This window comes from Gobio gobio (assembly GCF_949357685.1).
Source record: "Gobio gobio genome assembly, chromosome: 10".
NCBI lineage: Eukaryota > Metazoa > Chordata > Actinopteri > Cypriniformes > Gobionidae > Gobio > Gobio gobio.
In genome coordinates this window covers 42,035,882-42,061,324 of record NC_137116.1, presented here as the reverse complement: position 1 = coordinate 42,061,324, position 25,443 = coordinate 42,035,882, and the positions used below count along the sequence as shown (strand labels likewise).

At 36.9% G+C, this 25,443-nt stretch overlaps 1 protein-coding gene and 1 long non-coding RNA gene across 3 annotated transcripts; one reads left to right on the top strand and one right to left on the bottom strand.

Annotated features, from left to right (window-relative positions):
• Positions 1-6,372: 6,372 nt before the first annotated feature.
• On the top strand, positions 6,373-25,395 carry samd10a (sterile alpha motif domain containing 10a). 2 transcript variants are annotated; one of them, XM_079828052.1, is made up of 5 exons: positions 6,373-6,618; positions 10,651-10,832; positions 18,240-18,408; positions 22,333-22,473; positions 23,253-25,395. In XM_079828052.1, the coding sequence occupies exons 1-5, from the start codon at positions 6,606-6,608 to the stop codon at positions 23,273-23,275; spliced, it is 528 nt and encodes a 175-aa protein (XP_079684178.1). In that variant the 5' UTR covers positions 6,373-6,605; the 3' UTR covers positions 23,276-25,395. The 2 variants fall into 2 exon arrangements, with proteins under 2 accessions (XP_079684178.1, XP_079684177.1); XM_079828051.1 differs by lacking the exon at positions 6,373-6,618 and having other exon boundaries at positions 10,495-10,832; positions 23,253-24,408.
• On the bottom strand, positions 8,079-19,221 carry LOC307133194. Its single transcript, XR_013817385.1, has 6 exons — positions 19,189-19,221; positions 18,284-18,977; positions 15,795-15,822; positions 10,751-10,826; positions 10,464-10,557; positions 8,079-9,415 (listed from the first exon to the last, which is right to left on the bottom strand). It is a non-coding gene; the product is annotated as an uncharacterized lncRNA (long non-coding RNA).
• Positions 25,396-25,443: the final 48 nt, after the last annotated feature.

Below are 25,443 nucleotides of genomic sequence, written 5' to 3'. Positions count from 1 at the left end.
TTTGCCTTTGTCTGTCGAAAAAAATAGCACCAACCATCCACATTCAACCCCTGATGGTGAAATCAGTCAAGTCAACTGTGTGTTTGTCTGTTATGTTTGGTGTGAAGTGTGGCTGATGCCTGGCACATTTCCACTACACAAAACTTACGGAAACAAGACTGAGAATGTTTGTTCTTTTACTGATCTACTTTTATAGTATCTATAATATAACCACTGATGAATTCACAATCATTTAAACATCCCTTTCAAAAGTGTATGGATATTATACTGAAATTTAAATTTTAAGCCTTTAGGCTAGCTTACGACGGAAAATTCTCAAATGCAGCAATTCAGAAAGATTTAACAAAAATATCAGCACAACACAGAGAAGCAAATTAAAGAGAATACTATAGTAGAGAGAGCTAAATTGCCAAAACAACATCACATTCCATCAGCGATGTTACTTGACATTCATGCATGGCGTCACTACTCAAGGTTGTTGAGGGGACAAATTTGTACAATTTGTCAAAAAAAAAAACTCCCTCCTTAGTGTATTTCTCTCTCCACACACATGCTGTATAAACACAATATAGGATCATGATGATACACTGTCTGTCACCATTATCATTTTAACAGTGATGACAGAAATTATAGAAAGTAAAGGATAAGATGTTTTTAAAGTCCCATCCAGGGCAATTGCTTGAACTCTGGGTCCAGAACAATTTTGGAACCCGCCTAGCCAAATAATTAGACTATAATGCCCAATCCCACAAACATAACACTTCAGACAGAATGCCCAGTTTCTTTATTCAAGTGCAACAAAACATTAAAAACATGTACATGGGCTGCAAAAAAACACATTCATCATGTCTAAATGTGCCTGAATGTTTTTTATGATGCGTCTGCAATATTGACTTATGACGTGCTAACAACAACCACAAAGATGCTTTACTTGGGTGAACAATACGGGTTTCAATCAGCCCTAGCTCCTGAGCTTGTGAATCAATTTCGTGATCACGAATTCGGGCACTGGTAAGGACAGTAAAGGACGCTGGCTCACTACAACACATTTGGACACTGATGACACTATTTCCGGCGACGTGACAACGTCCTCATTGCCTACAACACATTCACTACTGGAATTTATGAACAACAGCAGAGCTGATATCTTCTGATAGGTCATTACTTGTAATGTTTATAGGCTACATTATGATACTTTGCTTCTTTGTTTCATATACATGCAACATTTAAGTTGCAAATAAATGATAAGTGTTATAGATTATGTTCACTACCAGTCTAGCGATGTATGTTTATGCTGAAAATATTTTTTTTTAAATGGTTTATATTTTAAAAACATCTATTGCGTATGGTTATGAGTTAATTGTCTCATGTGATTTCGTGCATCAGAACTTCTGTTAAAGTTACAATGAAATCAAAATCAAAAGTTTTTTTTTAGTATGTCAGTCTTTAACTGTTATCGATTTGCTAGTGTGATTTTCTGTCCAATCAAATGCTCTCTAGAATCTACAACGTCCCGCCCCCAAATAGATGCTGAAGCTGTGGCGAAAATCTAGCCTGATGTCGTCATACTCAGATTCTAGTCAGAATATGAGTCTGACACTGCTCCATTGGGCCGTGATTATGAGGCGTGTTTCAACCGAACCAGGAACGAAAATGCCTCTGCACTCAATTGGATAGACCTACAACCAATCAGAGCAACGGAGTTAGTGACGTATGTTGAGCAACTCATAGTTGTCAACAGAACTCAACTGCACGCACGCTGGAAGTAGAAGAAGAAGATGAGTGTACTTACCAACACGATCATCATTTTTGAGAGAAATAGTAAAGGTGAATGCATATACGAACAAGTTCTCCATTTAGAAAACAAATTCAACCCAAGCGCTCTTTGGTGACGTGGATGATGGCGTTACTGTGGATCATATGTCCGTCATCGTGTAAAGCCCGTCCTGACAATTTCATTGGTCCGAACAGCTCTGGTTCGAATTGCTCCACCAAGGATCAAGTCCAGACCGAACTTCCCGACCTCAAATGTTGTGGGTGGGGCTAAGTTCGGCTGGCATCCAGGCTAGCTAAAATCGGTCACGTTCACACATTTACTATTTTATACACGGTGAATGGAACAGTGCACAAGGGGATAGGAAACAATTCAGTGTAAATATTAGGGCGAATTAATATTTCAATATTTCTTTAGTGTCACGCAAACTGTCCAGAGAATTCTAGGTCTATTTCTAGTTGGCAAATAATCATTTTGGGGCTATTTGAAAATAATGTTTGCATTAATTTGCATCAAATATATCGTTAGTCTCGAGAATCTTCCCGTTAGCAAATAAATACATAGATCCACTGTTAACACTCGAATTTCTTAGTGGTCCGTGTCGAAGGTTACCGGTTCTAATTCAAATTGTGTCTTCATTAAAATCAAATATGTTCAATGATTGTATATTAAAATCATGGACACGTTTGTGTGCATTTTGTTTTGTGAGCCAAAAGAGCACATAAACCCTGCCTACTTTGATTTGATTTGCCCTCTCAATCATTTTGATATTGACGAGCGTCGTTAGACTTGAGGCAGACCAGACTAAAAATTTTACTTTTAAACCTTTTTGTCATCCTAACATATGGAGCGCTGCATAATGGAGTGCAGGAGAGCAGTGCAATAATTTCAAATATTGGGGGGGACAATTTGGCCATTTCTATTGGGGAGGCCATCCCCAAACTGTTCCCACAAAATTTTTGTCCAAAATCTCTTGGTATGCTGAAGCATTAAGAGTTCCTTTCACTGGAATTAAGGGGCCAAACCCTACCCCTAAAAAACAACCCCACACCATAATCCCCCCTCCACAAAACTTTACACTTGGCACAATGCAGTCAGGCAAGTACCGTTCTCCTGGCAACCGCCAAACCCAGAGTTGTCCATCAGATTGCCAGACAGAGAAGCGTGATTCGTCACTCCAGAGAACACGTCTCCACTGCTCTAGAGTCCAGTGGCGGCATGCTTTACACCACTGCATCCGACACTTTGCATTGCACTTGGTGATGTAAGGCTTGGATGCAGCTGCTCTGCCATGGAAACCCATTCCAGGAAGCTCTCTACGCACTGTTCTTGAGCTAATCTGAAGGTCACACGAAGTTTGGAGGTCTATTGACTCTGCAGAAAGTTGGCGACTTCTGCGCAACGTGCGCCTCAGCATGTGCTGACCCCGCTCTATGATTTTACGTGGTTACGAGTTACTGTTGTTCCCAATTGCTTCCACTTTGTCATTAGCAGTTGACCGTATAATATTTAGTACTGAGGAAATTTCACGAATGGACTTATTGCAAGGTGGCAACCTATCACGATACCGCTTGAAATCACTGAGCTCCTGAGAGCGACTCATTCTTTCACAAATGTGTGTAGAAGCAGTCTGCATGAATAGGTGCTTGATTTTATACACATGGAAGTGATTGAACACCAAGTGATTTGTAGGGGTGTCCGAATACTTTTGCCAATATAGTGTATATTTTTTAAAATCACATAACCCACTGAAATCGTCAGAGTTTGAGGATATTCACACACATACACATACATTTATAGACATAAAAACAGAGTTTTAAACTCAAACATTTGCAGAATCAGACACGGCTACCTCACCGTCGCAAGAGTTTTTTGACTTAAAGGATTAGTTCACTTCAAAATGAAAATTCCCTGATATTTTACTCACCCCCATCTCATCCAGGATGTTCATGTCATTCTTTCTTCAGTCGAAAAGAAATTAAGTTTTTTTTAGGAAAACATTCCAGGATTTTTCTTCACATGATGGTTTTCAATTGCAACCATAATGTTGAAGGTCCAAATCAATGTAGTTTCATAGAGCTTTGAAGGGCTTCAGACGGTCTGCGCGATCCCAGCTGAGGAATAGGGTCTTATCTAGCGAAATGGTCGGTCATTTAAAAAAAAAAAAAAAAAATGTAATATACTTTTTAACCTAAATTGCTCATCTTGCGCTGCTCTGCGACGTGCTAGTGATTGCGCAATCACGTCGAAAACGCCATATAGACGTAGGCAGAAGTACCGCCCCGTGTTTACAAAGCGAAGACTAATACAAATGCCCTTTAGCAGCCAAAAAAAAAAAGGTAAAACAACGATGTCAGATGATTTTGAAGTTGAAGATGAAGTGTTTTTTGGTAAAGGGAGTTTGTATTAGTCCTCGCTATACTTCTGTCTAGTATGACGTTTTTGTTTCGTGCGTGCGCAATCACTAGCACGTCGCAGAGCAGCACAAGATGAGCAATTTAGGTTAAAAAGTATATATATATATTTTTTTTTTATTTATTTAAATGACCGATCGTTTCGCTAGATAACAACCCATTCCTCAGCTGGGATCACACAGAGCCTCTGAAGCCCTTTGAAACTGCATTGATTTGGACCTTGAACATTTTGGTTGCAATTGAAAACCAGCATGTGAAGAAAAATCCTGGGATGTTTTCCTGAAAAAAGCTTAATTTCTATTCGACTGAAGAAAGACATCTTGGATGAGATGGGGGTGAGTAAAATATCAGGACATTTTCATTTTGAAGTTAACTAAGCCTTTAAGTCAGCATCACATCAGAGCAAGTCCCCCGGACCCGGAGCCTGTACATTTTTTTTTTTTTTTTTTTTTTTTATGCATTTGGCAGACGCTTTTATCCAAAGCGACTTACATTGCATTCAAGGTACACATTTTACATTTTGTCAGTTCTTGCTTTCCCTGGGAATCGAACCCATGACCTTGCCGTCGCTAGCGCCATGCTCTACTGTTTGAGCTACAGGAAAGCGTACCATGTACCATGTACCACTGTACCATGATGGTAGTTTAACAAACTCAGGGTAACAGGATTAGTTTAGAGTTGACAAAACCAAATCAATCTATTCAGGCTTTGTTGGTCCCATGATGCTGATCATAAGCTTTCTCTGTCAACTCAGGCTTTGATCTTGAGTTTAGGAGTTTAGCTGTGACATCAGTAGTGAACAGCCAATCACATGCTGTAGATCAGTGAAACTGAGATTCACTTCTCGCGAGAGAAGCAGCGAGATTCATTTCTCTCTTCTGCAGAATATTACATGATTGAAAAATATTAAGAATTTAAACAAATTTACACAGCAAGAAGAAAAGTGCTGTCTATGAAAGTGTACAACTTAAAGAAAATATTCACTACGTCAATGCAAATAAAAGTTATGAAGTTAGATTTGTTTTGTTTGAGAGAATTGAACATTTAAGCTCGCATGTAGTAATTTTTATAGCTTTATTTATTGATTTTAAAGCTTATTTGTATGACCTTTGTATAAGCTATTTAAATTAATTTCAACTAAATGATTGATTAACTAAAATGCTACATGTGTAATTGATTACGGGTATAATAATTACATAAATTATATCTAAATCATTCAAAATTATTATTATTATAAATAAGCATTGTTAAAAGCCAGACACTTTAGTCTTTCATAGCCATTTGCTATGTAGTGACCTTTAATTTGGAATAGAAACAGGGGGAGTGACTTCTTGCATCAGAGGTGTGTCACTTTGCTCACAGCTGATTGGTCTAATTTCAGTTTGAGATCTCTTATCCAGAACATAACCTGCCCTGGAGCAGGTTAGCCGTGGAGCGTAAGTTACTATGGAGATGAACACTGCTAAAAGCCAAACCACTTTAATGGTACCTAAAACCCAGGATTGGCACAAACTAAGCTTAAACATATCTGGCTAGCCAGCTAAACCGGCTTCATGGTATAGGCCCCTGGTCCTCTGCTCAGGACAGCACTATTGAAGATCTGCTGAGAGAATTGAGGAATTGAGGTGAAATGCCTCCCTCTAGCGTTTAAAGCACATGGACAAAATATCGTATTTTTTTAGGGGTTAATTTTCAAACCGTTTCCTAAACATTAGTAGCCTATACAGTAACACGGACATTAACCCCATGAAGTCAATAAAGCTAACAATTTAATGATTTTAAACAATTTCCCGAACTTTGGTGAAATATTAGCCTATGATGGGTCATGCATTCCATGCGCTTGTTGAAGTTCACAGACTAATTACAGGCTTTGCCTGCTGCCACTGGGACGTGAGAGAGAATCAGACGACCGTTTCTCACGAAACACCCCTTTGGGGACAAATATAACGATTAGAAACAATCTCCACCAAGCTAGCGGGTTTTCTAGATAAATTATACATTTTTAATCAGGCTGCTTTTTAAAAAATGTGTATAAGAGGCAATTTAGATAAGCCTTTTTGGGCTATGGAGCATTCAAAATAATGCTGTTTAAGCAATTTACAATTTACAATTTAGCCTAATATCTTTTATAGCATAAATTATGTAATAAAGAGGCGGTTTTCCTCACAAAATATGAAAAGCTTCATAACAGAGGTGGTGAGGTGAACAATGTGCGTGGGGAGGCGTCAGTGTGAGAATGTGCAGCGCGCGATGTGTGTACTCTCATATTTTACACTGTGAAGCGCGAGTCGATCACTACACACTGGATGTACCTGCTAAAGAAACACCTTTCGGTGCGCCCAGGGTGGAAAATGGGACACTTCAGCTCGTAACTTTTAATCTAACAGGAGCATTGTTGCAGAGTCTGGATTGTTGACATGGCAGTAGACGGTAATTATTTTATTTTTTACTTTAATAAAAAAAATAAGATCGTATTCGTTAGATGGTAGGCTACGTTGCGAGCTAGAGATTACTCGAGGTATCAGTTTTCAGTGTCAGTAAATGTTTAATTAATGAATTAATGAAAATTAACTGATTATTGAATATATTTGCTATAATTTGAATGTGTGTTGAAATTGCACTCAGGTGGGCATTTGCATTTCTCATATTCTTAAGCACATTAGACAGGCCTATTTGTTTTCAGTTAAAGGCATATCTACTCATGCAGTAAAATAAAATATAAATAAATAGCCTTGCACACATGTGACATGGTTAGTTTTAAAGAGTTAAGAAGGTTGACAGTAATTAATTAATGCATGATGGATGCCTCATTCATTTCTGGTGGGCTTCAGTGTGTACAGTATAACACAACCTTTTATCATAAATAAGTTAAAAAGCATTTTGAGTCATTTGCAAGCAATTATATTTGTATTTATCTGGCTCTCCAAAATGGCAAAATAATCTGTTTGATATTTTGTGAAGTTTGATTACTGTATTATGTTTCTGTGAATGTTTTGTAGTTTTCATTGTGTAAATTGAAAGGTGTTGACTCATAATCATGGCTTCTCATTGACAAAATTATGCACGAGAGTCCACGTCTCAACATGTTCTTCAAAACCTCAAAAGAAATCCCCAATCTTCTTTCTTTTCCCTTTCCCCCCCACACATTCAAACGTAGTACTGCATCATACATGTTATGTATGATCACAGTATGAGATCAAAATCAAACTTAATATCTATACTTTTCTGGTGAACCAGTTACCTGCTGCGTTTGTGTCACTATACCACTTTAATGATGGCTTGCATATTCATTATTGCATTCATCTGCATAGATAATGAGACCAAACAGATCTGAAGCAGCTATCTCCACATTTCTCTCTCTCTCTCTCTCTCTCTCTCGTTCTGTCTGTAGCTCATTACTTCACACAGATGTTGTGTTTCACTCCCTTCCCAAGTTCAAACCTCTCATGCTGTTCAGAGATCTCTGGCAAACTTGCTTGGCTCTCACAAGAGAGCACATCGTTAGTTCAGTCCAGTGGGTGCAGCAGGTGAGAAAAACACCTTGGCCTGGATTTAATTATGTGCTTGTGCTTTAGGGAATAAAGCGCTGTCATGGATGATGGATCTGTAAATATAATATGAATTTAGAGATTTCTCTGTGGTTGGTTTTCTCTTTCATATTGGTTCCATGAAGTGTGGCTGTAACCACATATTCAAGTTTAGAGTAAATTGTCATCATGTACTCACACTCGTCATGCTGTACTCATATGGTTTTATTTCTTTGGTAGATCCCAAAATGATGGTGCTTTTTCAATACAATGAATATAAATGGTGATCAGTGCCTTTCAAGCTTATAGAATGACCCCAAAAAAAGATGATACAATTTCAGTCTGCTCCTCATACAAACATATCACATGTCACTTTTTACTTTTATTGCATGGAAAACGGTAACATGAGCTTTTTGCTAAATTTCTCATTTTCTGTCTTTAAAAAATCATACAAGTTTAAAGCTACATGCTTTTTTAAAATAAATTCTTCATTTACGATTCAGACACTGGAAAGCCTAATGCTAATCTGAATATTCATCTTACATTAATCTTCATCTAAGATGGTTATTGTCACACGTAGTTGCAAACAAGTTGAAACCAGATCTAATTGCAGCAGTTCTCAGGATTTAATAAAACATAACTCAGGAAACAAGGAACAGAACAACAATGTAAATACAACACTAACAGACAACTGAAGTGAAAGAAACACAGGGCTTAAATAGAGCAGACAGACGGAGAAACTAACTAGATAATAAACACAACACACCTGAACTGAGGAACCTAATGATTTAGTAACCTAGGAGGCAAAAAGGAAGGGGACTAGGACGACAAAACAAATTAACAACCTAGAAACGCAGACATGAACAGAACACATCAAAAACGAACTCTAAACATGAACAAACTCAAAACGTGACAGTTATGGCCTTGAACATAGACATGCTTTTTGATAGCATAGGATACATTAAATTAATTAAAAGTGTCAGTAAAGTCATGTATAATGTTACAACAAAAAAAACAACAACTTTATATTCATCAAAGAATCCTGAAAAAATTGCAGTTTCCACAAAAATATATGGGTTCAGCAGCACAAGTGATATCAACATATTAAGATTTCAAGATAATAATACGATTTTTTTTTTTCTGGACCACCAAATCAGCATATTACAATGATTTCTGAAGGATCATGTGACACATGTGAAGACTGGAGTAATAATGCTGAAAATTCAGCTGGCTGTCACAGGAATAAATTACATTTTAAAATATATTACAATAGAAAAATATTTCCCAATATTACAGTTTTTACTGTATTTTACATCAAATACATACAAATAAAAAAAAATCGTACCGACCCGAAACTTTTGAACAGTAATATAACAACTTGGCTTCCTATAGACTTTTCTATTTCCTTCTAATATTTAGTGGGTCAAGAGTAAGGTTTCAGGAGGAGATACTGTTTCTAGATTTAGGAGCACATCTTTTTGCACACGGATATAGAAAATAAGGGCAGCTTCTGTCCAGGACTAACAGGCCTAGACGTGTTTTCACCCTCCAGCCACAGTGCGACATCTCTCTAATGTCTGCTTCAGAGGCACTGCGATGAAAGACTGTGTTCATCTGTGACTCCATCCCAAATGCATTCATATAGGCAGGCATCCCCCATGCACTCTTGATGAGGACAGCCTTTGTAGCCGCCTGCGAGGCTGCAGGGAACGAGAGCAAAAGACATCCCTTTTATCTCATCCAGGCCTCCACTTTTAAACACACACACCCACACACACACACACACACACACACACACACACACACACACACACACACACACACACACACACACACACACACACACACACAAACTTATGGTCTTTCCCTCTCATCAACTCTTGCTTATGAACACACACACATGCAGATATAATACCATCACACACACTGCCGTGCGCAGAGATGACTGATTGTACTCGTTTGTGCTAAGACTAAGGTGGTGATTAGAAGAGTGAGGTTTTAATGAGCACATTGTAACACTGTATCTGTCTTTGTCTGTTAATGCACTGGCCTCTCGCAGCTTGTGGGAGAAAATCTGCTTAGGCTGCCCACCGACTCATTTACAGTCACCAGCCGAGCGAAACTATGCTGTGCTGGTCTGCTGTATTGCTTTTTGAAATATGCACATATCTCAGTTTTATACTCACAGCTATGTATGTACACTTTTGGAACACAAACAAAGATATTTTGCAGATTTTTTCAATTGTTTTTATCTATAAACTGAAAGTCAGTGGGGTCCAAAAACAACACTGACATTTTGCAAACATCTTTTTTTGTGTTCCACATGAGGGTAAGTAAATGATTTGAAAAAGAGTATTTTAAAGCATATTTTGAAAGGTCTTGTCGTTAATTGTGTCATGAATTGCAAATGCTAGTTTTGTCTAGCTCAGCAAGAACTTATTTTTCCGAGGCGTTCGGCATTTAGCAGCACTTAAAGTTTTCCTTCCTGGAAATCTGGAAACTCATATGCTTTTCATTAGATTACCCCACGGGCTACCAATGTTCTGCTGGTTTATCACCCTCTGACACACTAATGCATAATTTTCCCATTAACTTTGCTGACTAGTATCTTTAGGTATTATTTTGGGAAGAATCCAAGCCGCAGTAGATACGGGTCATTCAAACATTTCTTTTTGTCGAGGCTTCGCTTTTACTTGAACTCTTTCTAAACCGCCAAAACCCTAATGACAAACCCAGTTCCGAACTGACCTGTAACCACAGCATTTTTGATGGATGTAAACATTGAATCTCCCACAAGGCACTAGTCAAACGGTGCTGCTGAACATCTCAGTGGTCTGTCTTTCTGAAGGGGGAAGTGAAAACATAAAGTAAGAAGGATGGAATGTGTGTGTCTAAATGTGTGGATTAAGGCCAAATCTCTCGTTTTGTATCGCAGCGGCTTCCAGTTTTACCTTCTGTCGCCCTGCGGTGGAGTACAGGGCTCTTCCAGAGGACTTTAAGTACCAATTGAGTCGTTGTGCAGGTGGAAACCTTACCTGGCACGAGGGACACGGCCGCAAAACCGCAGGTGGTCGAACGGTCAAACTACTGCAGCAGCCTGGAACCGAAGGACTGCAGGTGAGACCAAGAAGGAAATATTTACAGAACATCCCAGTCCTTCTGAATATGAGCCTGCATTAAAGGGATAGTTCACCCAAAAATGAAAATTAGCCCATGATTTACTCACCCTCAAGTCATCCTAGGTGTATATAACATTCTTCTTTCAGACGAATAAAATCGGAGTTATATTACAAAAGTCCAGGCTAATCCAAGCTGTTTTTGAAGTCCATAAAAAATGCATCTGTCCATCAAATAATGTGCTCCATGCGGCTCCGGGGTGTTAATAAAGGCCTTCTGAAGTGAATCGATGCGTTTGTGTAAGAAAAACATCCATATTTAAAGCTTTATAAAGTAAAGTTCCGGCCGATCGCCTTCCGTGGAAAAGTGTTGAAAGTGCCTTCTCGCAGTTCAAGATGCTCACGCGACGTCTGACGATCGTAACTGGTAGTGTAAGCCTTTTGAACGGCAGAGGCACTTTCAATACTTTTCCCATAAATTGAATACAGAAGGCGATCGGCCGAAACTTTACTTTATAAAGTTTTAAAAATTGATATTTTTCTTACAAAAATGCATTGATTTGCTTCAGAAGGCCTATATTAACCCCCTGGAGCCGTGTGGAGCACGTTATTTGATTGACAGATGCAGTTTTTATGGACTTCAAAAACAGAGCAACAATTACTGCCACTATAAAGCTTGGATTAGCCAGGACTTTTTTAATATAACTCCGATTTTATTCGTCTGAAAGAAGAATGTTATATACACCTAGGATGGCTTGAGGGTGAGTAAATCATGGGCTAATTTTCATTTTTGAGTGAACTATCCCTTTATGCAGAGTCCTCTTCTTCTGATTAAATTAGAAAGATGAGAACAAAGTCAAGGAGTTTATTATATATTTCCTGTATCAGCTTCAAATTATCATAATTTTGTACCATCTCATTAATATGTCTTACTAGTGCATTTTCACATGATGTTGTAATTGATCAAAAGAGGACATTGTGAAAGACCAGTGTCGGGCAAGCTACTCAAAAATGTTGCTTTGGCTGATTACCATATTCATGTATCATATGAATATAAACTAGTAACTTCCCTATTTGCAGTGTAGATTAATTTGACAGCTGTGAAAAATTGCGAAGTAGGCTGTAGAAACTAGTTATTACACAGCAGAGCTAGTGCTAATGCAGATTAGTCATTAAAACAGTGTGATTAGAGAATTTGTGTACAAAAATAATGCATGGCTGTCTGTTGCTGCATTATTAATAGTGTGAAAATGTTTCTCAGAAATGCACTTGAAAACCTGTGCATTAAAAAAGGTGGAGGAGGGCAGTCTGGCAACAAAAGGCTCCTTTCTCTTTCCATCCATCTAAAAGCTTGCTTAGTTTGCAGTGAACGAGATGCTGTTAAGCCAGCGGGTACTGAAGAGATAGACCACTTTCCATAGAATGGCTTTAAAAAGCCTTGTGGGCCTCAGGTCACATGGGCACTGCTGATTTGAGCACTGAGAGCAGATATATGGGTCGTAATGTGTGTTTTTAACTTCATTTGATCTTCTGCATTAGCATATTAATGAAGCGAGTGCCTCTAGTCGGGTGTGCAGAGCTTTGTGGGTCAAAGTCAGTCTCACCCACACAATAAGACTTCACTTAGAGTTTACAACAGGTTTGCACGGAATAATTAGGCCCAAACCTGATTCCGTTCAACTGCGATAGATAATATTATCTTAATGAGTTTGTGTTCTGCCTTTAATTAATAGTATTCAAAAGTAATTACTTAAGGCAAATCCAGTGTTCTGTGGTCATTTTCCATGTTCTTTTTTTCTTGTTTCTTTTTCTAGTGCTAAATTAGTTTTTTATCTCCTCAGTGAACTTACCAGAGGTGCTGTGCTGTTCATTTGGAAATTTGGTGTTTAGTGGATTAAATATGAGGGTTTAAACTATTTTGTCAAATTAAAATGTTAGGCGCTGCTTTCCTCTGAAAATAATGCTTTCGTTTTGGGTCAGTATGATATTTTATTGGTTTTGAAAAGAGTCTCTTAAATGCTCACCAAGGCTGCGTTTAATTGATCAAAAATACAGTGATATTGTGAAATATTATTACAGTTTAAAAGTAACTGTTTATACTGTAATATATTTTTAAATGTAATTAATTCAAATCTGAAATTTCAGCATTATTACTCCAGTCTTCAGTGTCACATGATTAGGGTTGGGTACCGAACACTACTTTTAAGGGCACCAACCAAATTACGTCGGTACTACCGAGTATCGATTCACATTAAATCAATCGGTACCAAATTTCGGTACCTGAGAACGCATCTGGTGATATAGACTAGTGTCTGTGAATATTAAACCGAAAAAAGACTATACGAGACTATACTGAAATACGAATACTGCGTGTCTCTGTGCGAATGAATGCCGTAAAAGCGTGGTTTACCATACACACACACTCACTCACTCACTATCACGCTCGCTATCACTATGACGGTTGCGTGTTTCCACCTCTGCCGTCTCACATGAGGACATGAACGCACAAAAGTCATCTCAAGAGCCACTGAGAGTCACTTTATGAGCATTTTAGCGTTTAATTTGAGAAAAACTGCCGTCATATCATAAACACAAAAACTCAAAGGTCTTCACGGCAACACGTCAAAATAAAAGTCCGGTTTATCTTGACAAATACATCACTGTTGTACAGTAGAATTTAGATACGTCTCAATTAATAATACTAACACTAATGTAATAATAATAATCAAAACTTTATTTTTTAGGTAATAAATTACAATTTTTCTGTTTTAATGTATTAATTTTAACCGTATAAAGCTCAGTTGTGCAGCACTTTGTTTGACAAAAAAAAGTTAATTAGATTAAAAGATACATTAAATTAATGTCTTTTGTCTTCATTTGATTACCAGAAAATACACAACACATAATTTGTGGGAAATCTTTTCATAGAAATAAAATCAAAATGAAAAAAATAATATGGTTGTCTATATTTATTAAATTCAAGTACCTACCTAGTAGCCTACTATTTACTAGTAAATATTACAGTATACAAACGTCACAGACAATGGCAGACAGAGACCAGGGCAGCTCTGGCTTAATGTCAATAACTTCTATACTTCTATAAATGACTTACAGTTTCTTTACATTTATTGATGTAAACATCCCTAAAGTACCGAAAAAAGGTACCGTTGGGTACCGGTACCGAATTTCGGGTACCGGTACCGATACCGGTTAAAATGTGAACGGTACCCAACCCTACACACGATCCTTAAAAAAACATTCTAATGCTGATTTGGTGCTCAAGAAACATTTCATTATAACATTTCATTATTACACAATGAAAATGCTTGTGCTGCTTAATGTTTTTTTTTTTTTTTGTGATGAATATAAATGAATAGAAATGTCAAAAGAACAGCATTTATTTGAAACAGAATCTTTTGTAACATTATAAATGTCACTTTTGATCAGTATAACTTTTTTTAAAAGTTTTAAAAATACTGAATAAAAGTATTACAGTTTTTCTCAGTCGCTTTGGTACATTTCTCGAATCATCCTCGACATTTGCAAACCAGTAAGTCCATTTCTCAAAACAATTCGTACAAATAGCAAAACACCATGGATTACCTGCAAAAGCCAGTCTCTTGCTCAAAATCCTTAGTTCATCTCTCAAAAGTAAATATCTGTGTCAATGAACATGTCAGTGCCATCAGAATGACAAGTCCTTGTGTCGTTGTGTATGAATAAGACAGTCAAATTGCTTAGTCATGTTGTCAATATAACTGTACTCTGGAGGGATGTTCTGATGTAAATATGGCTAAAATTTTGATGACAATTATTGTAAATTGTAGGTTACACCTTAGTGTATGTGGGAGTTTGAATGCAAGAGACTGGACAAGATTCACATTTACGCTTTTACTGTTTGTACTGTAATTTGTTGACAGACCATGTCATTGCGATACAGAAAGGAAAAGACAGCACTGCATAGCACAAAGAGAAAAAAAAAACAGAAAATCAAAAGCAGAAATATGAACGTCTAATGGAAATGTATAGAAATATGCTTGACATTTTATGACAACTTGTTCAACCATTTTGCATGTAAAGACTTATGCTATGAACTAATGCCTAAATGTTGTGGGGGGTAAGACTATTCAACAGAGACCCATTATAATACATTTTGATCAACATGACATAAGCAACTGATAATGTAGGAAACAGCAGAGAATTGTACATAATCATTTGCATGGATGTACACAAGCATTTGCAACTTGTTCAAATAAATGAGAAACTGTCTTTTTTGATGTGCACAAGTGACACAATGATGTGAAGATTGAACAGGTAGTTTTGAGAATTTCAATTCTGATCTGAGAAATGTACCAAAGCGACTGAGAAAAACTGTAATTTATTTAAAAAATCTTACTGACCCCAAACTTTTGAATGGTATATATTATTTTTTTATTTCTTTCATCTGTTCATCTGTTTTTCTGTCTATTTTTTATTCAACAATCAGTCTCAAACACACAATATATAACTCGTTCACAAATCGTGCTTTTTGCCAGAGTAGGCCTAATTGGAAGAGGAACACCAGATTTAAGGTGAATCTTTTGAACTTGGGTTTAAATTTGTTGGATTTTGCTGAACCGGATCAGAGTGCAAAGGTTTGCCTTTGATTCTCCAAAAAGTGAATCCATGATCAAAAGCTTGGTGTGATCAGACGTCTATGTTAATTTATTCCTCATGAAAACCCCAAACAGGAGCTGATGAGATTCTAACTAACCTCTGCACTTTTTTGGCCTTAATTTAAATCGTCGTTAATGAATGGTGAACCTTGTTAGCCTTATCCTACAGTGACAGGACAGAGAAACAGCTCTGTTTTATCTCTTCCCCTAATGGCTTCATACACAAATGCTTTGTTCTTATCAGCTACCCTTGTTAGTATTTTTCTTAACAATGCAGGCTTGTGTATCTCAGTACATAAAAGACTCACTGACATCTCACCACACAGTGTGCTCATCCTAGAAAAAAAGAAAGAAAAGAAAACAGAAAAACATGTCACTTTTATCACAAATGTTTTCTCACTTTCATCAGTGCTGTTGTTATTGTCTATAAACTTTGCCATAAACACGCCACTTTCTGCAGCCGTGCATCTCAGAATGATCAAAGTAGAAATGAAGTGCCTATTGACTATTTGCAGTCAAAAAATGTGACTATTATATATGCATTTGTGCATTGGGGGCCATTTTTGATTGTTAGGTTTTGTATTTACTCTTTATTGTGCTCACACTGATTCTCTGGGGTCTATGTAAATGGGAATCATACTATAAATAATTAATATCGTACATTCAAGTGGTGTGAATTCCTCTCTCACTGACAGATTCTGTAACGTATAGACTCTCTCTATATACCATTGCTCATAGGGACATTGTAGAGTAAGAAGGATTGCATCAGCTTGTCCTACTGTATAAGACACCTTCATATGTCATAGAGCGCAATTCAGGAGACAATCTCATTAAAAACCATGAGAAAGTTTGACAGATATCTAGTCAAATCCATTTATAAGCCACAAACAATAGGATGTTCATGGTTTACTGTGAGAGCAGGTAGATGGGCGCAGATGTAAATGCATTCACTGACATGCCCTATAGTCTCATATTCCCATCTGCAAGGGCTTAAGAGGGGTCCCTTATTCAGCCTATATGTGTGCAACTGTGCATGCATGCATGCATACATGTATGTGCCTGTGCAAGAATGTATGTGTGCGATTTTCTGCAGTTGCAGAAGAAAGAATTCCCCACTGCCCTCAAGGGCAAACACAGCAAAGGCACAAAGTAGAAAGTTGCCTGAGGGAGAAGAGAGAGAAAAGGGAGCAGGAGAGATGGGGCAAAAACTGTGAAGGAGAAAGAAAATTGAAGACGAACTTGAGGGATGGGGTACAGATGGTGGCAAATGGCTTAGAAAAACAAAACAAATAGAGGGAGAAGTGAGAAAATGGAGGGCTGTGATTTTGTGAGGATAAATGACTGTTAATGAAACGGAACACTAAGGAAAGGGAAGAAAATATGCAAAGCGCAGTGACTGAAACCGAGTTATTTTATGAAACAAGTTGCGCTTCAGGACCCAGAATTTATGGTGAAACAAAATATATAATAATATAAATTAAAGTTCGATTTGGTGTTGGTACGATTTTTATGTTTTTGAAATAAGACACTTATATGCTCATCAAAGCTGCATTTTTATTTGATCAAAAATACAGTTATATTGTGAATTATTAAAAATGTATATAACTGTTTTCTATTTTAATGTATTTTATTCCTGTGATGGAAAATCAAACTTTTCAGCATCATTTTTTCAGTGTTCATTGTCAAATGATCCTTCAGAAATCATTCTAATATGCTTATTAAAAAACATTTCTTATTATCAATGTTGAAAACAGTTGTGCCACTTATTATGTTTGTGAAAACCATGATACTTTTTTCCCAGAATTCTTTAATGAATAAGAAGTTCAAAAGAACAAGTTTATTTTAAATAGAAATATATGTAACACAAATAACTTACCGTCACTTTCATCAATTGATTCTGAATAAAATGATACATTTCTTTGCAATGCTCAAATGTTTTTGCGATGCTCATTTGGTGTCACATTAAACAACGTCATAATATTGTAAGTCACAGATGCATTAAGCCCTCATAAACTCTCGCTGGCTCTAAATGTGGATTAATCTGTGATCATATGGAAGTGTGCGATGAAGGTCAAACGAGTGTTATTGTGGCTCATGTCACTAGCGCAGTCATTGTAATGAATGCTAATCATTCTAGAATGGCCTTCATTTATACAGCTCGATGTGCAGAATCATAGCCATGTCCATTAGGCGGCCAATCAGGTGGCTGCATGAGATGAAATCATCCATCTTAATCACTACCAGTGCATGACTTGGAGCATTATTTACACACACACACACACACACACACACACACACACACACACACACACACACACACACACACACACACACACACACACACACACACACACACACACACACACACACACACACACACACACACACACACACACACACACACACACACACACACACACACACACACACACACACACACACACACACACACACACACACACACACACACACACACACACACACAAAAACGTATATATTTCCCCAGAGGTGTTGGCAGGAGGGAGAGCTGTTTATCTGTTTATATTCTTTTTTATTACTGTGCTAGAGTTTGGTTTCAAATTAGTAGTGCTATAAAAAGTTGTGCATTCATGCATGGTAAGACTCCAGAAGGATGCATGCAATTGTCACATTTTGAGATTTGTTTTCTGTTCCACTTCAATGTGAAATCCATATTTAAATTAGTTTCCCTGTCTCTCTCTCTCTTCCCCATGCTCTATTTCTTTCTTTTTCAGTTACGTTCAGGTGAATCGTACTCTGTTTACCACACCAGCCCCACCTTGCCGTGTCTCTCCAGGCCAGTGGTTCTGTGGTCTCAGCAGGATGTGTGCAGATGGCTGAAGAAACACTGTCCTCACAACTACTTGACCTACGTGGAAGCCTTTTCCCACCACGCAATTACAGGTGTGTAATACAACTTAAAAAACAATTGTGGTTATTGTATGTAATTGATATCGCTACATGATGTTAACATGTAAGCCAATATTCATATGGAATTGCATATTGTGACATTCTGTATAAAATCTCACATCACAGTAGCGACCTTAGAAAAAAAAATCACCTTTTTAAAGGTACCGCATACTCAGCAGTTAGACCAATCCCCTGACACCAGCACATCTACTGAATCTCATGGTATGACAGAAGCATTATCTTTTTAGCTGAAGGTCAGCCAACCTGTGCTCTCCTAAAAAATGAATCTTGTCAAAGAACTGATTCTATTTCATTCTCAACCTCTGAATTTACAGTTCACTGTGCTTTACTCTTTCCTGCTCCATTTTCAATATTCTAAAAAAAGGAAACTCAAAAGTACAAGATTAGATATCTGCCATATATGCTCATAGACACAGTTTTGTTTTTGAGCCATTCATCTGAAACGGACATGCTATGTCATTTTCATCCCAATCAGGAAAATGGCATCGTGACAACTCTGTAGCTGATGGCATCACATCAACATGCACAGCTACTTTCCTGAGCTGTGAAAGACAAAGAAAAAAAAAAGTGTCAATTTCAAGATTTTACGGGCTTCCAAAAAGATTAAATTAAATGTATTTATTCAAAACAACTGCTGTTGACCAATGTGCTGTACAAGAAGACGAAAAAGAAGTATATTTCAAGTTAATTTTATGAAGTATACTTAAAGGATTAGTTCACCCAAAAATGAACATTCTGTCATTAATTACTTACATGTCGTTCGACACCCGTAAGACCTCCGTTCATCTTCGGAACACAAATGAAGATATTTTAGTTGAAATCCGCTGGCTCAGAAAGGCCTCCATTGGCACAATGTTCTTTACACTCTCAAGACCCATAAAAGGCACTAAAGACGTTGTTACAAAGTCCATCTCACTACAGTGGTTCTACAATAACTTTATGAAGCGACGAGAATAGTTTTTGTGCGCAAAAAACCCCAAAATAACGACTTCTATAGGGATGACCGATTTCCAAACACGGCATCATGAAGCTTCGAAGTGTTATAAATCAGCGAGTCGAATCATGATTCGGATCGCGTGTCAAACCGACAAACTGCTGAAATCATGTGACTTTGACGATCCAAACCGCTGAATCGACTCACTGATTCATAACGCTTCGAAGCTTCATGATGCCGTGTTTTGAAATCAGTCATCCCTATATAAGTCGTTATTTAGGGTTTTTTTGCGCACAAAAACTATTCTCGTCGCTTCATAAAGTTATTGTAGAACCATTGTAGTGAGATGGACTTTGTAACGACGTCTTTAGTACCTTTTATGGGTCTTGAGTATATTTTAAGTATACTTTGTGTAGTAAGTATACTAATATCAATGTGTAGTAGTAAACTTGTAAGTGTACTATTTCAATACTGCTCGGGACTAAATTGGCCCTTTTTTAGTATATGAAAGTATACGTTGAAGTGTACTATAAGTGTAACAGTAGTGAACTTCTCATTTATACTGTATCTGTACTAAAAGGAACTTATAAGTATACTAGTAGTTTACTATTTTAATACAAGTAGTACATTTTAAGTTTATGAAAGTACACTAGGTGTACTCTCAGTAAACTACTAGTTAAGTAGTAAAGTATACTTGTAAGTTTTATTACGTGAACATAACATACTTATAGTTTACCATTTATATATATATTAGCACTTTCTGTATACTACTATGTTCAAATGTAGATATACATTTTTATACTTGAAATATACCTTTAACTGTACTTTAACAATTTTTAAAAACATTTTATTATAGCTTAAAGAGTAAAGTAGATTTTAAGTAAATTCCTATGTACATTACCAGTGGACTACGCAGAATTAGTAACATACTTGTTTTATATCAATATTCTAATAAATAGTTCAAACAATGTAAGTTTAATAAGACTGTATGTAAAAAGAAAGAAAAAATAAGTATATTTAATAGGCTACTCAAACAAAAGATTAAACATGATTACAAGCCAAGTATACTTTGAATACTTAATTATACTTTTAAGTACATCTCGATCAAAATATTGAGTACAAGTATAGGTCAAATATACTGAGACTTTTCTGTCAGTATAAGTCAAGTACACTTAAGTGCAATTTTAAGTATATTTCTGAGAAGTGTATAAAAAGTAGACTGAAAATATACTTTCTTATTTTAGTTTAAAAGAAATATACTAATAGAACACTTGAATAAACTTATTTTTTGTAAGGGTAAAAATACATTCAGACAGGCACAAAGTCACAGATGAACAAACAGCAACACATTACAGATTATAAGACAGATCAAATAGAAATGTTTCTTTCCACCCACGGCGCCGCTATTTTGTTTTCGCAAGTGACAACGGTGAACAAGACCCTGTGTGTATTTGACAGTTTAAACAACAAAAACTGTGAAAGAGTAGTTACCCATGAGACTTAAAGTCTAACAGCCAGTTGTCTGTGTGCGTGTGCTTCAGATAAGAGCACTCAGAAAACGATCCATTAGAAGTTTAAACTAATATAGCGTTACAACGCGTGGAAATTATAAACTTTAATGAAGAAAGAATAACTATGCTATCCGTGAGAGTGATCGCGTTATAGATGATAATCGAAACCAAGCAGATGTCTCGTTAGTATTTGGCAGAGAGTAGTATTGAGGCAGGTACTGTGTGGAGAGGGGGCGGATAATGCACCACCACCACCCATTGGCGCCAGACCTACCTTTTTTTTTTTTAAAGAAATGAAAAAATAATGCTTTTATTCAGCAAGGCATGCATTCATTCATTCAAAAGTGACAGTGAAGACTTGCTTTGTGACAAAAATGATGCAGGAATGTGACAAAAATTGAGCACCAATTCAACAATGATTTCTCATGTGACACTGAGTAATGATGCTGAAAATTCAGCTTTGCCATCACAGGAATGTATTACATTTTAAAATATATTAAAAAAGAGAACAGCTATGTTAAAATTGTTGTAATATTTCACAATATCACTGTTTTTACTGTATTTTTTTTTATCAAATAAAGGTGAGGAAGAAAAGGTGAGCCTTCTTTCAAAAATATTTTAAAATATCTTACTGACCACAAACTTTTGAACAGTAGTGTACGATGTTTGCCAAAACATTACATTGGAATACATTATATTTTTGATTGGCCATCAGTGCAGAAAGATGCAGCCAGATGGTGTAGTTTCGGCATCTACCAACAGGGGCAAATGTGGCCATCCCAACCAACCAAACCTTGACCTCTCAACCACACTAATGACTCTGATATCTGATGTACTGATATCCTTCATTATTATTTGACCATGTTTTTCTTGGGTATTATAGAGTGTATATGCGTCTCATATCTGTGCGTGTCACAGGGTCCCACTCACAGCTTAGACCGCTGCTTCTCCCACTCACTCCTTGAGCATGATCTTGCTCATATGGGAGTGGGACCCATGTGGTTCTTCTCTTCTCTGTCTTTGGACACAAAGCATAAAGATCACAGACACTCTGGGTGAAATCCAAAGAAAAGGAAATCGAGAGAAAAGGAATTCAGGGAGTTAAAAACATGAGGACGAAAGACAGCCGCAATGTTTTTTCTGCAAAGCTGTGGACTGAAGTGTTTAGAGTCACAGCACGAGAGGCTCAGTTGGATACAAAGTGGGAAATGAACCCGGGGCGGCTTGTGCCCTCAGGCAGCAGTTCCACACAGCATGTTACCATAGTCACACATGCAAAGATCACTGGGAAAACAACGATAATAACCTTGCGGGGATTTGCAATGCTTTAGCTTGTTTATAGCTGCCAGCAAAACTGTGCATACATAATGCAGAGGCTGCAGAGCTTGTGTGTTTTCAAAGAGCTTATGCCTACTGAAATTATCTCTCTTTCTGTCAATTTGTCTTTGTCAGGTCGTGCTCTCTTGAGACTGAATGGCGAGAAGTTAGAGCGGATGGGTTTGGTTCAGGAGACTCTGAGACAAGAGCTTCTCCAGCAGGTTCTACAACTACAAGTACAAGAGGAAGGGCGCAACTTACAGCTGCTAAGCAGAGGTGTGTATGTGTGTGTGAATAAAGAGCAAAAATGAGGAAGAAAGATTCTGCAGCAGGTGGCATGACCTAAAGGCGATAACGTTGCATAATGAAAAATGAAAGTCGTGGGGTTGCAAGTATTTGTCCCTGTTTATCTCTCCCTAGCAGTGTTGTAATGCTGAGAGCAGGACAATATGTTGATCCTCTTGAAAGGGACACCATTCCATCTGAATAATATATATTTCCATGTATATTATTGACCCAATTATACTGTGTGAGAAAAAAGTGATATTATGTTTCTAAAATGTAAATATTCGCTCTTTTAATGTGATTACAATTAATATATATATTAAAAATAAAATATATATTAAATATATTTTTTTATATTTGTAATTCCTGTGATGGCACAGCAGAATTTTCAGCATCATTACTCTAGTCTTCAGTGTCACATGATCATCAGAAATCATTCTAGAAACATTTATTATTAATAATGTTGAAAACTGTTGTGCTGCTTAATATTTTTGTGGAAACTTTCAAGATTCTTTGATGAACAGATGAACAGAAACATTTATTTTGTAACATTATAAATGTCTTTACTCTCGCTTTTGATCAATTTAATGCATCCTTTTAAATTGTATACACTGTAGTGTATGTTTTTTTTTTTAAATTGTCTCCTGGATTCTGTCGTCCACAATACAGCACTAATATATGTATATTGGTATTTGTACACATAAAATTCATTCATTCTTTCTTTTTTTTTTCCATCCCTCATTTTTTTCCACTGTCCATCTCTTCTCTAGGGCTATCTGGAAACCTGTCATAGCTTCAACCATGCGTAGGGCAGTTCTACCAGACTGACTGCACTCTGAAGGGACATCGATATATCTGGTCAGGTTGAGGCCAGAGACATTTTGACTGGAGCTGTCAGGGACTGGGACACGGGGACAGGTTTGAGTTATACAGCTCAGCCTCCACATCCTCACTACGCTTAAGGAAACTCAGACCAGATGACACCTACAAACGGAGCTTTCATGTGTTGATTTATCTACCCCAAATCTGCTTTAAAAATCATAAAATGCAGAAGAAATCCTGATGAAGGTTGGCTGTACCAAAGCTCCCTGAATTTTGTAAAAACTCAGATCTAGATTAAAGTCTACAAGATATTCAACAGTAACCTGGATGTGAACGTGCAAACGCGGTGGTGTTATGAAGACCTTTTGCACATGGAAAACAATCTTGCTAACTATTTTCTGCTGGAATGTGACCTTACCAGACGTGCCCTCAAATGTGTCCGTCAAGACGTATCTGTATCTGGTAGAGTTCCTGTAGAGGTGTTAAATGAATCAAATCATATTAGAGATTAACCTAAATGATTTAAACCTGCATTTGTACTCTGAACTCAACTGGACTTCCTGTAGACTGTTTTGTTTTTGTTTTTTGTAACAATTCATTTGCTTTTTAAGATGAGTCTGTTTCTGAGAACAGAGATAAAATGCGTCCAAACGAGTTCCCCACGTGACAATGACAACAGCATTTACACTGATAAGTATCGTTGGCCACAAAAGGCTGTGTAGATTACAAAGCTCTGTGTGTCTGAGAAATGCAGATGACGGATGTAAAGCTAAGACAAACAAATGACGTGCTACATTGTGTCCTAAAAAGACTCATGTCTGGACTCGCACGAGAGACCACATCAAAACCTCGAGATGATACAGTGCGAGAACCTGAAAGCTGTTTGAGACACGCAAGACTTGTAAAATGTATTCCTGCATTATTTTATGAAGAGTCTCATGTATTATTTTAAGTAATGATAGGAGTCTGATTCCTTAACACGGATTGTTAAGTGTTGTGACACCATGATTCAGCTTGTGATGTATTAGATTTGATTTTCTGTCAAGGTCGGGCTGAAACATTCTTCACATACTGTGGGATGTGCATTGGAAATTAAGATGTTTGAAAAGATACTTTATGAGAAACGTTTTTTTTTAACTGGAAAAAAAAAAAATGCTAGTTCATGGAAAATGAAATTGTCATTTTAAAAAAACAAACTTTTTTTTTTTAGCCACAGTTCGGATTACACAATGCTTTTACCTGCGGGCAGCACTGTTCGTGCTAAATCTGGATTGTACATTCTCAGAATGCATTGTCACGTTTTCACACGACATACCAAAAGAAACATTTGCATTTTTTTCACACATATTTGTACGGTTGATCGCAAATGTTAAATATCAAAGTAATTTGTTAAATAATTATATGCATATTTGTATTTGGCATTGCAAAAGATTTCTTACATGTTATACATGAGAGTTTTTTTGTGATCATTATGAAACAAGTAGCCTTTTTTTTCTGCTCGCATTCCCTTTTATGCTTTTTGTTTGTGTGTATGAGTATGTGTGTGATATGGGGATTAGTTCAGAAATAACGGTACTTCAAACAAGCTACACTCAAGCTGTTTTGTGCACTTTTTATTTAAAATGAAGTCTGTACAACTTTTTATCAACATTTTTAAAGACAATATGTTTTCTTTCTCTAATCATTTGTTTTATATGGGTCATTCCTACAATTTAGTGCCTTTTGAGCTTTGAAACGTAAAAAAAGAGAGAAACCTACTTAAAAGTGCATTTGTTTCATCATAAAAAGATAATTCTAAAGTATTTAAGTCATATAATTCAGGCTCAATGACTTAAATTGTATTATTGTTTAGAAACACTAACTTCTCAACTTGTAACGGTGGTCACCCAACCATAAAATGTAAAATTTGTGAAACGTGAACTGTCATGGAGAAGTGACTTTGTGTATAAATCAGTCAGCAGTTAACAGTAAACAGAGATAATTTCCATGGTGAATTAGCCTTTAGAGTTGGCCTAAGTGATGTATGACTGAAAATGTACAATTTGAGGCCGGATGAAATATAATAAAAGCATTTCGACCATCTTTTTAAACCAGACATGTAAGACAAATTTTAGTTGAAACTGTTTTTGTTTTTTTTTT

Coding starts and splice junctions, on each gene's coding strand:
- samd10a (XM_079828051.1), top strand. CDS start 10,611: ATGTGTGGATTAAGGCCAAATCTCTCGTTTTGTATCGCAGCGGCTTCC. Junction 10,833..18,239: donor CTGGAACCGAAGGACTGCAG/GTGAGACCAAGA, acceptor TTTCTTTTTCAG/TTACGTTCAGGTGAATCGTA. Junction 18,409..22,332: donor TTCCCACCACGCAATTACAG/GTGTGTAATACA, acceptor TGTCTTTGTCAG/GTCGTGCTCTCTTGAGACTG.